The following is a 15850-nucleotide window of genomic DNA, read 5'->3' on the forward strand; positions in this document are numbered from 1 at the left end:
TAGTTTGGTCCGCCCTTCGAGTTTTCTCTAAGGACAAAAAGTAGCGTGCACTTTTTTCACCCTCTTCAAGATACTGCGCCTTTACACGAATTTTCGTAGCTCCTAGTTCCTTACAGTCAAGTTGTTTGAGTTTTTCCTTCGCTAAGAGATACTTTTCTATATCATCTGTCGTACCATTTCGAGCCCGCCCCTGAAGATAACTTAATTGATTCTCCAGTTGAAAACGCTCGTGGCACTCACGGTTCTTTGCGTCGCATTTTAGCTCTTTTGATTGCAATCACCTTAAATTCTTGCTTAGCACGATCCCATCATCTTAAAGGATCCAATCGCCCCCAAAACTCTTCCAATCGCCCCCAAAACTCTTGAAGTGCCAATATCCAGGACCACGCTGTACCCTATCAAAATCCAAAACTAGCACTATAAAAGCGTGATCTGAATGCGCGTAAGGCCTAATTTCCACAGAAGTAACAAACTGACCAAGGACCTTATTAGCCAGGAAAAAAGTGGATGCGTGTCCGAACAAATCAGTCGCCAGAACCAACCCTCCCAGGCCATTTATAATCTCGCCCGCCTCTGTCTCTCCCGCCAAATGTCCCTTCAATCGTCTCTAGCAGATATCGTTTTCAAAACATCCGCGGCAGATTGACGAGCATCCAAATCTCCATCTTGCTGTTCTTATCTACTTAACCACTAAAAGATCAACTGACTGGTACGTGCGCCGATTGTTTACCAAAACTAATTATATAATTAAATCATTGCTGACTTGAAGTTTGGTAACCGACATTTTCACTGTGTAAACAATTGTTTAACATGCTTCTTAGCGGGTGTTAATACACGTTTCAGCGGCACTTGGAAGAAAAATTATTGATATTTTAAAAAAAGATCCTCGCAGTTAATAGTGATGTTGTAGTCTAGTGGTTGAGTGAAGGGGTTATTACTTCAATGTTCCCAGGTTCGAGTCCTGAGAGTCCAGACATGGGGGTTTTGCTTTTAAAAGAAATATACTTATCACTGTTTGTGTTAGAGCGGTTTTCAATTGAGTGTCGAAAGTAATTAGCGAATTGCTTTGGTTTTGCATTTACTTCACTCAGTGATTGGTTCAAAGTTCTCGCGCCATTTTTTCAACCAATCAGCCAAAACCAATCGTGGCTCGCGTAGTGGATCAGGCGGGGTTCCTAAGATGGAGAGGGGGCGGGAGGGAATTCCGCAGTACCGTGGAGGATAGAGAAAGATAAACAGAGAAAAAAATGCCACTTCCAAATCACGTTCGGTCGATGTTCCCATTTGGGATTTATAACAGTTGTTGTTGTTCTGTTTCGTCGTTTCGTTGTGTTTCATTGGCCCTGAAAAGCCCCTATGGGGAGCGGTCACTTAATATGTTATTGTATTGTATTGTATTGTAACTTCACGTGACTTGTTTGCGTGACTATTAAGGGCGCGTTCGATTGACCCTATTCCGGAATAACAATACGTGGAGTGATGATTAAAAACATTATGTGCGGCGTTTTGCAGCAACAAGGATAATAAGGCTATGTTTAAATTAGCATTTTAGCAAATGTTTGACAATATTAATATGAATCTCCGCAAAAACGAAGGATTTCTAACTTCTATTCCATGTATTCCTCCGGAATACGGTCAATCGAACGCGCCCTAAAAGTGCCTTAACATATTACATCATAAAGTGTTAGGACTCTTTTGACACAAATGAACAAAATGAAATTGTTTTAAAGATCATGTAGGAAGTACGCTTGAATTGGCTTTCAGGCTGTCGTCATCATGTCCTCTGCAGTCCACACTTGCCAGAGATGTTGATTGACATTTTGAAGTGTCACACACCGCGTTCTGTCGGAAGTGATTTTTAAGAACCTTGTCATTCGTGCGTGTCTCAAATTACAACAGCAACGATGTCGCTTGACTCTCAGTGGTTTTACCTAATGCTTTTCGCGTTGGTTTCTTTTTTAGCGTTTCTAGCAGCTTCTTTTGCTTTTAAATCAAGCATTTCTTTACCTTTGTCCGTTTCTACAAAAAATGAGTGGTTGTATTTTAATATTTTGATATCGTTTCTTCATGCATGCATTTCAGGTGTTTGGTCAGTCTATTGGCAAGTATTTACACCAGTATTTATTTCTGTGAAGCTGAATATTTCTCAATGATTACAGTACTTAGAACTTGCATGACAGATATTGATTTTTTTTTCTGAATGTCAAACATAGTTTCGTCGATAATCCAGAAATGCTCCATGATGTGACGAAAGGCTGGAGTTTGTCTTCAACTTACTTATTGACGTTCTTAGTAGGTAAGTATATTATATTATCTTGTAAAATGTAAATCGTTTATCCTAACCTTTTGGCCAATGCAAAGGGCTTGTATCTTTCAGTGCATATTTTGAAGACAAAAATATTACGTAACAAAACTAATACTGTCGACCATGTGAAATGTATCTGAGCTCGAATTGATGTATGGACACAGTTGATCTTTTTGCTTACTATTTAAATGTTAATTTTGTCCTCTAAATTATGAATAGAGGGCAAAGTTAACATTCATTCTTGAACCGAAACTGATGTATGGTGATGATATACGGATACAGTTGGTCTTTTGCTTGTTATCTGTTTGAATGTTAATTTTGTCCTATAAATTTTGATTAGACGGCAGAGTTAAATAGTTATTTTCATAGAATTGTGGGAACGTGGAACTCCCTTCCACTTTCCCTTCGTGAGGCAACAAGTGTAAAGTGTAAATGGATTAGTATAGTTTTAGTGTTCTTATTGTTATAATAAAAATATTTGTTATTACCACAATTTAATTTGTAGCAATATGATCTGCTTTAATATGGGGTCTTTGACTCTTTTGCATTTCATCCCTTGGCCTCTGTTTTTTTTGCATGCCATAAATTGCAAGAAGTAAATAAAAATAAAATAAATAAACATTCTTTCTTGAACCGATACTTAAAGAGAGCAAGGAAATTTTGTTGCATACAAACATATGTACATGGCTGTTGAATGGAGAAGGAAACCACAAAAATGGATGAATCTGAGCTTATTTTTTTGTAATTGATTTTTCTCGGAAATATTTGTGAAAAATCTAGAATTGTCGAAGTTCCAGGGAGAAACATGGATGTTTGTGATCAATCTTGTGGATACATTCCAATTCTGACAAATCTCAATATATAAACGTATAGGTGGGATAACATAAGGGATGATGTTGATGATATCATTGCCTCGTAAACTTATTGTCGTCATAATTAGAAGGATTCATGTTCCATTATATTGTCATTTTGTGAAGTTTGATCCTTATACTTTATATCAACCCAAAAAAATGTGGGAAGCGTTAGTTACACACTGAGTAATAGTAATAGTAATGATCATAAGAATAATGAAGAAGTCCTATCACAAGGACAAAGTTGAGCAAATTATAATTTTCCTCCAGTGGGGAGTGGACAAGTAATAATATTAGAAGCGGTCAGTGTGAAACGCAGACTGCAGACCGGGGGTAAAATGCAGCCTGCAGACCATTAGTAAAATGCAGACTGTAGGCAAAATAAAATATTAATAAGAAAAAACGAGTCATAAGGATAAAATAAAGAGTGTTCATACCAGTTTGTGCTTTGTGCTGAAACCCCAACACAGCTCCCATTGCTTTGGTTGCCCCATCACATGTTATAAATCCGGATTTTCATCGAACTCTGTAAAAATTGAAGCTGTTAGAATCCTTGTTGTGGAGGGAAAAAGTATATTTTCGTTAAGTGAGTTGCTTTTAGGCAAAGAAATCACCACTCCATAATTCTCCTGTCCATTTTGCTGCACTGAACAAAGTCACTGAGTAATTACCCGATAACTCAATTTATTTTGACCCGCAAGGCTACAATACCAATTAGCAAAGACAGAGATAACGTGGATTTTGCAACAATTTAAGATTTCAGTCGGTTTAAGCCAGTATCACTGAGATGTAAAAATTTCTTATTAGGATCCTTTCATTCGCTTTCGTGTACGTTATGTTTATCCTTTAGTTCACAAGTTCGTTTGTCTTGCATCTGGAAGATGTTTATATTTCCAATTACAGCCTCTCCTGAGGGGTTATCGCACATAGCTTAACCAAAGAAATCCCCGCGTCCAAATTGCTCGGAATACATGAAATTCTTTGTGCATTTCATTGCACCGAAAAAAGACAACCGGGGTTATAACTCAGATACCTTTCAGGTATTCCAAGTAATAATTGTTGGTTTTTCGATCGATATTGCTTGATGTGCTGGTGTGAGAAATAACTTTGAATATTTCAATGCATCTGGAAGGGCAAAACAAAGCACAGATGATTTCAACGATTGCATTTTCCATGGACTCTCAACAGCAGTCCCCAAAAGGTGCAGCAACCTGCAGTCATGATAATGTGAGTTGTTGACAGATGTAAAACAGGATTGTCTTTTAAACACTCTTTATTTTATCCTTATGACTCATTTTTTGTTATTAATATCTATTTTACCATTAGTCTGCATTTTACCCCTGGTCTGCAGTGACTGCATTCTGTATTTTACCCTCAATCTGCATTTTAGCCCCGGTCTGCAGTCTGCAGTCTGCGTTTTACACTGACCGATATTAGAAGAGGGGTTTAATGAAAATAGAGGTTACTTCATGGAAAATGCAGGCGTATGATTTTTATTCACGAGTTGAGTAGTATCAGAAAACAGACGAGTGAGCGCAGTGAATGAGTAAGTTTTCTGATACAAAACAACGAGTGAATTAAAATCGTACACAGCATTTTCCATGCTGTAATGTGTTTATTTCATAGGTACTGAGGTTCTTTTCGTGGTAGTGTTTGATAGATAAATTTATTTTGCACAAATGGAGTGGGGCGATGAAAGCAATAAACAATGGTTTAAAATCGCCTTGGAACCGACAATTTATTTAATAAAATTTACAACACTTACTGTGTTTCAGATATTCTAAAGTAGTTCAAAGTGAAGAGTGTTTTAGTTCGTCCCTTGTCAAAGCTACCGTTGATCTGGGTTGATTTCTCTTTCCTTGCTTCTTTAGTTGTTTTTGTTTGCACTAAAGAACCTCCCTGGTTTTCTCAAATACCAGGTCGTTTCTTATGCTTACGGAATGGCCCTTTTTCTTCAGTTGTCTTTCCAAGGTAGCCACTAAACTTCGAAGGAAAGCCAAGAAAGGCTGGTTACAGAAAAGCACAGGAGGGGCATGTCTATTCTGGGGGTGGGGTGAGGTGATTAGGTCTGAACACTAACAGAATAGACATGCTGTACTGGAGTGCTAATGCAAAAACTGATCTTTATTAATTTCCTTTTTGAAGACACAAAAAGATGGTAGCAAAGAGAAAAGACTGTTTCTATCTGTAAACATTGTAGTTTGAGCATTTGAAGTGTTGAACTCTTTTTATGGAAATACAGTTTAGAGACAAATTTATGCTACTCTTCAGCAATGCAATTCTCTGCCTTAATCTGTTCATTATAATGATAATAACTGTCTTGCTAATTGCTGTCGCAAGTACGGCAACAAATGCAGCTCAAAAAGGTCGAACCAAAAGCATACTTAGCATTCTAGGTGGTATAAAAATATAAAGTCTGATTTTAATATATTCAGTGATAATCCATTGATGGTGGAAATGAAAGGAAAGGAAAGGAAAGGAACTTTATCTAAGTGCCTAGTCATTCTAGCGCTGGAGCACTAATTGGGGACACTGTAAACTGAAATTAACAATTAACACAAATCAAGTCAAATGTTGGTTTTTGAGGAGAGGGGAAACCGGAGTACCTGGAGAATACCTCTCGGTGCAAACTAGAGAACCAACAAACTCAACCCACAGATGGCGCTGAGTCTGGGAATTGAACCAGGGCCACATTGGTGGGAGGCGAGTGCTCTCACCACCCAAAACTTACGAATTCATAACTTCTTCAAGATCCTGATATCGAGTGCTCGAGATTGTTAGGCCAGTGTCATCAATGTAGAGTTGTGGGGTAGAGGACTCCAAACGTTAAGGGAAGTATCCCCATAAGTTTAAGGGCCAAGGGTTGTTCCTTGTGGAACAACACAGGATACATCTAGTAGCCTTTCAGAGTAGATGCCAAGAAACCTTTTTTAACAGGATCTCATTGGAAGCTCTCTTTGAGTCAAGGAATAACACACCGTTGACTTTTTCCTTGTCAAAATTGACAAGCCAGTCATGTGTGAGAGCTAGCACTTGGTGCAGTAGCAGCTGAGTGCAAAACTCTAAAACCAAACTGTTGTGTATACATAAGGTTGTGAATTTCTGATTAATTATTTGATAACTTCTCATGAATTATAAGCCCCTCAAAAATATGTGCTATGGTATGGATAACTTAAATGGGTCGATGGTTACCTCTGTCACTGTTTTCACCAGCTTTGAAAACGGGAGAGGCAAGCTTTACCCGAAGACTATCAGGAAATAAATTTGTTCTAATTGAGAAGTAGTACAAGGCTGCAAGGCCAAAATGCACCGTACTTGTAAATATATAGAGCTGCAAGTTTCAATTATAACTTTCTGGATATGTTGTCTTAGCTATATCCACCAAGGATTATAGCCGTATTGGGAAGGCAAAATAAGAGAAAAGAGAAAGAAATTAAGATAAGGTAAGGTTTATAAATGGTGTTTCCTTCTGGCATTTACAGTAAAAGTTTATTGGAAATGGCTTCGTAAAAATGGAATTTAAGGAGTTTGCCAACAAAGCAAAAATACAAACCATAGCTTTTGTCAAGCAGTGCTTTAACTAATACATGTCTGTCAAGTTGGTGCATAGATTTAAATTAATTACTAAGCTGGGAAGCAAGTGGTGCAGCTAGGGAGTGGCTGTCTGAAAGTAGCTCCCAGTGACAGTCAATGAAAAAAGGAATCTGATTCAGAATGAAGCTTATTTATTTGTAACACAAGGGCAAACATTCGATTGTAGTCATTCAATACCGTACTTGTAATTTCTTTTCTCCTTTGTGCTACAATAGGTTACACCTTACATGACACGTTAGACATTGTAGTACATGACTTCAGAGGATCACCGGGTCTTATTGTGCATCATATTGTGGTAAGCACAAATTTTAAAGAACTATTTTACTTGTCTTTTTGAGTTTTGTTAACCTTGTCATGTTGCTTAAGTCTTCTATTTTGCAAGGCTTAATTTTCTTTGAGAATGACTGGGGCTTGTTGATCACAATTCCTTCTATATCTCAAGAAAGGGGGAGTTTTACATCATCACACCTCAAGAGTCATTTTGATTTTTGTTATCTTGAAAACTTGTCTGAGGATCAGCTTTCAAAACAAGCAGATGGCAGGTTCAAAAATGGCTTTTTCGGACCTGAAAAGGTTTCGGGACTTGAAAAACAGGCTCCATGGCAAGGGACGTTCCCGCAGCACCTTTTCCTAGTTCTCTACCTCACTGTATTTTCGGCATTCAGTCTCCATTAATTTTACTTTGTGATACCTTACTTACCAGGGACCATGTTCGTCTACATTTTTATACTTGCTGCAGTGTATTACGTCAAATTTGGAGAACTGTGTCACTGATTGGGAGGGGAGGGAGGAAGGGAAGATTGATGGTGTTCGGTACTAAATCGCAGAGTATCTGAGAGTATTTTAAAAAGTGTGTAGTTTTAAATTTTAAAAAGGGCTTCCTACGGGCAGGGCTTTCAAAAGTTATTTCTTAAAATAGATTGGCCAGTGAACCCCTTTTGTCTCAAATGCTTCAGTAGTTTTATGTTCCTAATCTTGGCAACCTGCCCCATGGTGACGCCCTTAAGAACAGTGTTTAATAAGGACAAACACACTTTACGAATTATGAATTATTTGAGTGTTCTTCCAACATCCCAAGTGGTTTATCATGCCTATAAACCATAGAAACCTGTGGTCTATTGCTTTTATATAAAAATTCAGAAGACGCGCGATTTTTCCATGAGTGGCTCAAATGTTTCAGTAGAAGTTTTATGTTCCTGATCTTAGCAACCTGCCCCATGATGGCCGGGCATGGTGATGCCCTTAAGAACGGTTTTTAATAAGGACAAACACACTTCGTCGTCAAGAAATTAAGCCCTTCACAACTTCTGTCCAGCTCCAATTTATCCTTTTTGGGCTATTTCAAGACTAACTGATGGTATAAATAGTTACGCTCTAGTGATGAGTAACCTACAAAAACCAAACAACCAGGTAACAAGCAGCAGCCCGAGATGGGTGCTGCTTTTGTAATGACATCAGCTATTTAAGTTTCTCTGATAAGTACGATAAACCGTAGGCCGTCTCACAACCCCTCATTTTCATAATCATGTGAGGTGAAAAAGAACCCACTTACTATTTAGGCGCAAAGATTAGGGCATGGAGTTGCGCAGGATAAATGCTGAGATATTAGATACACCAAGCTACTCTAAAACATCTGATGATAAAGAAAGATATATGAGGTAATGATTTGATGTTCACATATATATATTTATACAATAACCAAATCAATGCGTGCGCCCTGATTGGTCAATCAGCTATGTTTTATTGTGCCAGTAAACTCATGGAAAAATCGCGCATCTTCTGAATTATTATATAAAAGCAATAGACCACAGGTTTCTATGGTTTATAGGCATGATAAACAATAGAAACTTGTGGTGTATTGCTTAGATATACTTTGGATCCTTCTTCTGGGAGTTCATTGTTAGTGTAAACCTTCATATTCTGCCTATGTATATTTAACAATTATTCCATGAGCACACGTTGGATATGAGTTGATAGATAGCCAACAAGGCGCGTAGCACCGAGTTGGCTATAATCATCTCATATCCAACAAGCGCGAGTGGAATAATTGTTTTATTAAAAACGCCCCAAAAATATAGAAAACTAGGAATAATTGTTTTATTAAAAACGCCCCAAAAATATAGAAAACTAGACTACAATAAAAATAAAAAGGCCCAAAAAATCACGCATATGCTTGCCGTGTTTGTAGATCATGGTATAATGGCTCATAACCCATGATGGCTCAGCCAATCAAAACGCTCGAATTGCATTATCCAATGATCCAGTTTTTTAATAAATATACATATACTTATACATATACATATACATAGCTTGAACTAATCAATAACTTCTACTTCTACTTTCTACTTTAATACTCAATACTCTTCAACGCTATTACACATCAAGAAGAGATAAGAGAATAAAATTTAAACATAGCCAATAAAAAATAAATAATAATTAAGTAAATATGAAATTAAGAATATAGCTATACTTAAAAATAAAACTTAAAACTTAAAATAGTTTTGCACTGCAAAATGCTGAATAATTAAGTGATCTGGCTACAGGTGATAAACAGTTCCAGTCCCTTATGGTTCTTGGAAAGAAACTATACTTAAAGTAATCATGATGTACAGATGGTTGAATAAATGAAGTCGTTGAGTAATTTCTAGTTTCCCTAGTAGACAATTGATAATATGGCGGGATAGGCAAAGCAATATCATTATACACAGATTTATGGAAAATTTGTAGACGATGGTATTTTCTTCTCTCGCTTAATAAACCCAAAGATAGGCATTTCTTCAAGTCGGACACGCTGGTGTTATAACTATAATCACTTTTTCTTTGACTCTGAGTTTCACGCTTACGCGATCATCAGACAGACTTTAATGAATAGTATACCTCGTTTACTTTAAATGTATACAGTGGTTGGTTAATTAGTCAATCAATTGTAATCTGAGCAGGCGCGTAGCGTGGTCATTTTTTCAAGTACGCACAAGTACATATGATCTAGAAACCTAAGTAAACTAAGCGAAAAATACTGCGTTCTTTATTTCTTGTTCGAAGTAGTTGTGTGAATACAAGCAAAGTACAAAGCTTCTTGCCCTTATTTTGAGCAAACTGGGCGCAAACAAAACATCGTTTTGGTTGTGCTAGCCTGACTGGAATTGCCAACAACGTTCTTGGAACGTCGCTCCTTTGTCAAGAACGTTCTTGGAACGTCGCTCCTTTGCAACTTCGCCTTTTTGTTGCACGCTGACCAAACAACACTGCATTGTTTAGTGTAAGAAAAGTACAATGCAAAACTAAGTGAGAACATGTATACAAAAATTTGGTTTATCAACGGAGTTGATAATGTAAATTGACCACCGTACAGAGATTCTAAAAGCTGACGTTTCGAGCGTTAGCCCGCTCGAAACGTCAGCTTTTAGAATCTCTGTTCGGTGGTCAATTTACATTATCAACTCCGTTGATAAACCAAATTTTTGTGTACTACTTCCCCACCGACGCAGCACCACAGTTTCTTTAGAAACTACCCCTTCATTCTTAAGTGAGAACATGGTATTATAGCTTTTGTTTTAGTTTTTAGAATTTAATCAAAGTGGTGTTTTCATAAGGAAATCGTGGTTGCGTACAAGTAAAAGTTAAAAATAGAAACAATTAGTATAAAACTTCAAAATTTTCTGGTGACTTCAAGTACGCACATGCGTATTTGCGTATAGGACGCTACGCGCCTGCTGAGATCGATGTTTCCTAGGAATTATTGGTTCTCGTGGCGGCATTTGGAAATAAATTCAGTTCTTTTGTTGAGGTTGCGTGCTTTGTCGGCTTTAATGAAAAACTGAAAAACTCCACATCAATACCGGTCGTTTCGCCAACGTGTCAGTTCGCCAACGTATGAAGTCTATTCGCCAACGTCTAACGTCAGTTCGCTAACGCTTATGTGTCAGTTCGCCAACGTCCAAAAAAACTTTTTTCGTTGAAAGTAATTGTCAATTAAATAATTTGCAATTCACTTCCTGAGAAACGTTTAAACAATATCCTACTCAAGTTGAAAAAGTTCTCACTTCCTTTACAATATGCCGCACGAGCGAAGTTAATGAGTTCATATTGTTTTTATCGCGTTTCTAATTCTTCTCGTAACAGAGAGAAAAGAGACCGGTACTGAGAAGCAGGCTGTAGGGGGAACATTTAATAGTTGAGTGGGGGAAGGAAAAGGTTTTGCCGCAAATATTTAATCAGTGTTTGCAATTGATGGAGAGACGAACTAAACGGACGCACTTAAAAATGTTTGCCAAAAGACGGATAAAAGTGTCCAATATCTTGTTCGCGTTTCAAGCAATGCAAAAACCCTCTGCGAGAGTAGAACAAACACGTAGGCGAAACTTGCGGGAGACAAGTGAACGCTTCTAAGCGCGTAACCAAACAAACATATTTCAACTCAATGGCTCTTTAACTGCGCAAATGTTTAATAAAAAGGTTTTACAGCCGGTTTATGCTCGCAAATAAAGCCGTGGATGGCGTGGGAGAGAGAGGGAGACAGAGAGAGAGAGAGAGAGACAGATAGAGAGAGAGACAGAGAGATTGGGGAGAGTGAAACAAACATTTTCAAGCCGAAACAAACAATTCGTCTTGGATCAAAGGTCACATTATCTTCTTTTGGTAATTTGTAAATACATTTCAGATCTATTTCACAAAGTATTTTGGACGTTGGCGAACTGACATTAGACGTTGGCGAACAGGTCGTTGGCAAACTGACACTTTGGCGACACGACCGGTTACCTCAGATATACTACGCTATGCGAAACGCATCGAGCACTCTACCGCAAGGATAGACTATCATGCAGGCACCGAGCGAAGGCGCTACAACAGAACAATTAGCTTAGCGCCTGAACACCAACATTTACGTCAGTTTACGTAGTGTTTGTGATATAAAAATAAAACTCCTGAAGAGTGAGGCTTCAAGCCTTACGAAACAGGCCTGTAGGGCAATCACCGCGTAGCTGTGTTTTCATTCTCACAGCCCTCTCTCTCTATATATATATATGTGTGTGTGTGTGTTTATTTGTGGAAGAAAAAACAAATAAACTTTAAGTTCATCCCAACAATCCTGTTTCGTGGTCGCCCACTCATCAGGGGATTTAATGAAAATAAACTTTACCATCGCTTATATACAATATAATTTACATGATCTTACTAGTCTGCTTTTGCGGAAAACATCTCACGATTTCTGTCACTGTTAGTTGATTGAAATGTTATTATCTTTTTGCTTTCAAGATTATCACAGTAGCTGTATTTGTACTATACATAAAGCAGTTTCTTCCCTTCGCTACAAGCCTCTGTGTCATAGAATTCAACAGTGTTTTCCTGCATCTTCGCCGGTTAATGCGTTTTCACGGGATAGAGCGCTCACAGTTTGTTTACAAGCTGAACCTGGTGGCTCTGTTTGGAACTTATATCGCGTTACGATTCGTTTTCTTGGTTTGGTGTACAGCGTTGTATGTTCGTGAAGGACATAAGACGTACTTGCCTTATTTTCTGGTTGGAGTTATTGGATATGTTGCACTGATTGTGATCAACGTGACCCTATTCTCCCAGCTGTGGAAGATGGAGTTTATGGTTAAGACGCCGCGGAACGGGGATTGCTGTAATGGTTCCGTTCAAGAGAAATTTAATTAGCATTATTTGTTCTTGTCATTAGTTCTTAATTAACGTTGATATTTCGTTTGCGACAGATTACATTGCGAATTTCAGACCAACGGTTAACTATAACTCCCTCAGTCTCATTTGAAACATTTGTGATAAGGTGTATAAAACTTCGGCCTCATAGAAGACCGGGCTGATGAAAGTCACATAATACCGCATTCTTTGCCCATTCCCCAGATTACTTTCGCGCTCTTAAAATGAAACTAACTGACTATAAATAGACTGAAATTCGCCATGTAATCGAGCCCAATGATATTGTATTTTACCGACGTTTGAATAATGAAAATATTTAACGTAGTCTTAATTTGAATCGAATTTAAAGATTTCGAATGTGTTTTGCGCCTGGAAAAATGGGCGCGCGAAGTCTCCTCCCCCCCCCTCGTGCAACACGATTTTGTTTGATGAGGATTTGTTAGATTTCGCGCGGCATTTTTCCTTGCGCTTGATTTTATTTCCGCAACACACGCTCGTAAAGTTTTTTTTTCAGGGGGGAGTGCTTGTAGTTCGTCAGGAGCCCATCACCCGGAGCCTCCATCCAGACTATATCATCGAGTCAACCTTTGCCCGTATCTTTTTATTTTTAGAATATTTTGTGAGGCGAACGCGATCACTGGTGCGTGACTGCTTGTGACGTAATACAATAACTTTGTTTTGATTGGACGGCAAAATGAATTCGCGGGAATTCGAACGTCTTAAAATAAAAAGATACGGGCAAAGGTTGTCTCCAAGGGTTTATATGGGAGATTGAGGCACCGGGTGATGGGCTCCTGAGTTCGTGTAATCTTGTTGTCCGTGCCCTAGAAGCCTAAAAAGTATAGCAATTTGCGCTATGGCAGTTGTGTTGCGTTTCTTCTACCGTGTTCGTGTTGCACTATGTACGGATGGAATGTGGAATGTCCAGAAATGCACGCCGATTTCAATAAGCGTCACAAAGTGTCCCTTTGCTTTTCTCTTCAACTTCAACATCACTCACGTCTCCGCCGGAATACGGACACTTCACGCCACAAATTGTTCCCTAACTCCAGTCCTCGATTAGAAATAAATAGCTGGATGATTTACCCTCACCAAAAAATAACGTTTAACCTTACACTTACCTCATTGCAAGAAACAGGTAGAAAATGCTGAGACTTAAAGTTTAATGACAAAATTACCTCCATTTCTGGACATAAGTCACTTGGGCGTTGTGTTGTATTTATGATCTCCTTCAGGAAAAAGTATAGATAGGATATTACACGGTGGCGAGAAGATATGAATTTATGTTCTCGTGGCAAGAACAATAGGGACCTTTAGATTCCAGGACGAGGACGAAAACGAGTACGAAATTTGACTGCCTGTTTCTAGGGAAAATACTTAGAAAAATTTTAACCCGTACAATTAATCTTACTCTTTGTTAGCAGTGTAGGCTGCTCAGTTATCCTTATTTCTGATAACTGAGCCTTTTTGCTGATCGAAAAATGCTAAAACCGCTACCGTGTTGTTGACTTGTTTCGACACGACGACATTTTACTTGCAAGACTTCGTACTAAAATGACGACAGTATCACGTTTTCCCGCCAAATGAAGCTGGTTTGTTCTATGAGAAAATCTCGAACTCGTAGTCGTTCTTGTCCTAGAAGCTAAAGCACTCTATTATTGTTCTTTCCACGAGTACATAAAATTCATATCTTCGAGCTAACGTGTAATTTTATTTTTATTATATAGACGGGAGTGTTTTACTCACCAGTTTTCTTTCTAAGACCGAACACAAACTTTATCGCAAAGTCTCGCCGCTTGGGGGCAGGAATCTTTTCAGTTTTCGCGTTTGTTCTTCACATGCAAGGAAATCCTTGAATAATTTTAAGTTGTGTGAAGTTTTATTCTTCGTGTTAGCATTTTCTTGTTTCTCAGAGAAGGATATTACGTCAGCTTCAGAGAACTTCACGAATCTATCGCTCACCATTTTTTTCACTGACTGTTTGCACAAGCAGCCATTCAAAGGTAGAAAATGACGTCATCAATATTCTCACTAGTGAGCCACTCGGGTCCCGGATGTAGTGTCGTATGATTTTTTTCCAGTAAAACACTCCTGTCTATTTAACAATTAGACCCGTAGCCCTTGCGGGCTACGGGTCTAATTGTTTTAGTATCACCCAACTAGTCGGACAGAAAAGGCAATAACAAAGTTAGCAAATGCAAGATGAAGAAAATGCAAGTTGAATAAAACGAAAGATAGCGTCACGCTTTTCGCTACTCGAGGACTAATAGTCCTCTAGCAGCGTAGCCAATCAAAATGCAGGATTAGCATTAGTCCACTAGTTTGGTGATACTAAATGATAATGACAATTATAATACTGATGATAGTAATGTTTTAAGGATAAACAATCATTTTAGTGTAAATATACAGTAAACATCGTAACTTATTTTAAGGGTGGACTTACTCGAATGGTTCATTAAGTTCCGATTTAGCTCTTCCCCACTGCATTTTTGCTTTGTTTTTGCCAAGTTTGTTCCTAGGTGTTGTTTTTAAAATTATTTGCCAATGAGTTGAAAATGACTTATTAAGCGTACTTTAAGAATCTTTAATCATCCTTCGGGGGTGTTACGAAAACTAAGACTCTCGACAACTAAGACCTCAGACCCCTGGGTCTTTGTTTTCGTAGTACGAAAACTAAGACCAGGTCTTAGCTGTCGTAGTACGAAAACTAAGACCCCTTGTAATTCGATGCTTACTTATTGGCACGGAAACTAAAGATAGGGTCTTTCCAATAAGAAGAAACTCAGTCTGTTAACTCTTTGGTTGTACCCACTAAAAATGTGATACACGAATTATTTTTTCATTGTACTTCCAGTGTCAAAACAAGTCCACAATATAGCCGTACGTTACGCAACAATAAACGACAATAAATCTCCGACTAGGGGGGTTTACTAGTGGTAGATTTTCCCGGGTTTCTCTCCAGTAATTTCCACAGTTTACAAGGGGTCTTACAATTCGTGCTAAAAAAACTAGGACGCTAGTCTCAGATTGACATTAGATGTGCAATACGGCATTGGGTGTGCAGATCAACATTAGGTATGTACAGAAACCCCATAAGGGTTGAAACGTGTAAGGGCCGATTTACACAATACGATTTTGTCGCATACGACAACTCACGACAGGCCTACGACATGACTTAAGATTGTCGCAGCGTTTTAAAACATGTTTTAAAATGCTACGATATTTTTTCTGACGTACACAACAATCGTAAATCATGTCTTGGGCCTGCCGTAAGCGGTTGTCGCATCCCGGTGTCGCATGCGACAAAATCTTATACTGGGAAACAAGCTTCTGATTATTCAGTTTGCTAAGTACCATATTTGGAACAACAATTAGTATGGAAGTATGGAGCGAGTCTTCAGTGTCTCTGGCAGTTGACGTATATTCCGTAAACTCCGATTGATTT

The 15850-nt window shown here is 38.3% G+C and overlaps 1 protein-coding gene across 2 annotated transcripts; it reads left to right on the forward strand.

The window, feature by feature from the left end:
- The first annotated feature begins 1866 nt into the window (after positions 1 to 1866).
- LOC137993293 (TLC domain-containing protein 2-like) lies at positions 1867 to 14830 on the forward strand. Of its 2 annotated transcripts, XM_068839041.1 has the most exons (5): positions 1885 to 1945; positions 2083 to 2101; positions 2214 to 2296; positions 6966 to 7045; positions 12004 to 14830. In XM_068839041.1, the coding sequence occupies exons 3-5, from the start codon at positions 2233 to 2235 to the stop codon at positions 12403 to 12405; spliced, it is 546 nt and encodes a 181-aa protein (XP_068695142.1). In that variant the 5' UTR covers positions 1885 to 1945; positions 2083 to 2101; positions 2214 to 2232; the 3' UTR covers positions 12406 to 14830. The 2 variants fall into 2 exon arrangements, with proteins under 2 accessions (XP_068695141.1, XP_068695142.1); XM_068839040.1 differs by having other exon boundaries at positions 1867 to 2101.
- Positions 14831 to 15850: the final 1020 nt, after the last annotated feature.

Source organism: Montipora foliosa, chromosome 2 (genome assembly GCF_036669935.1).
Source record: "Montipora foliosa isolate CH-2021 chromosome 2, ASM3666993v2, whole genome shotgun sequence".
NCBI classification, from domain to species: Eukaryota; Metazoa; Cnidaria; class Anthozoa; order Scleractinia; family Acroporidae; genus Montipora; species Montipora foliosa.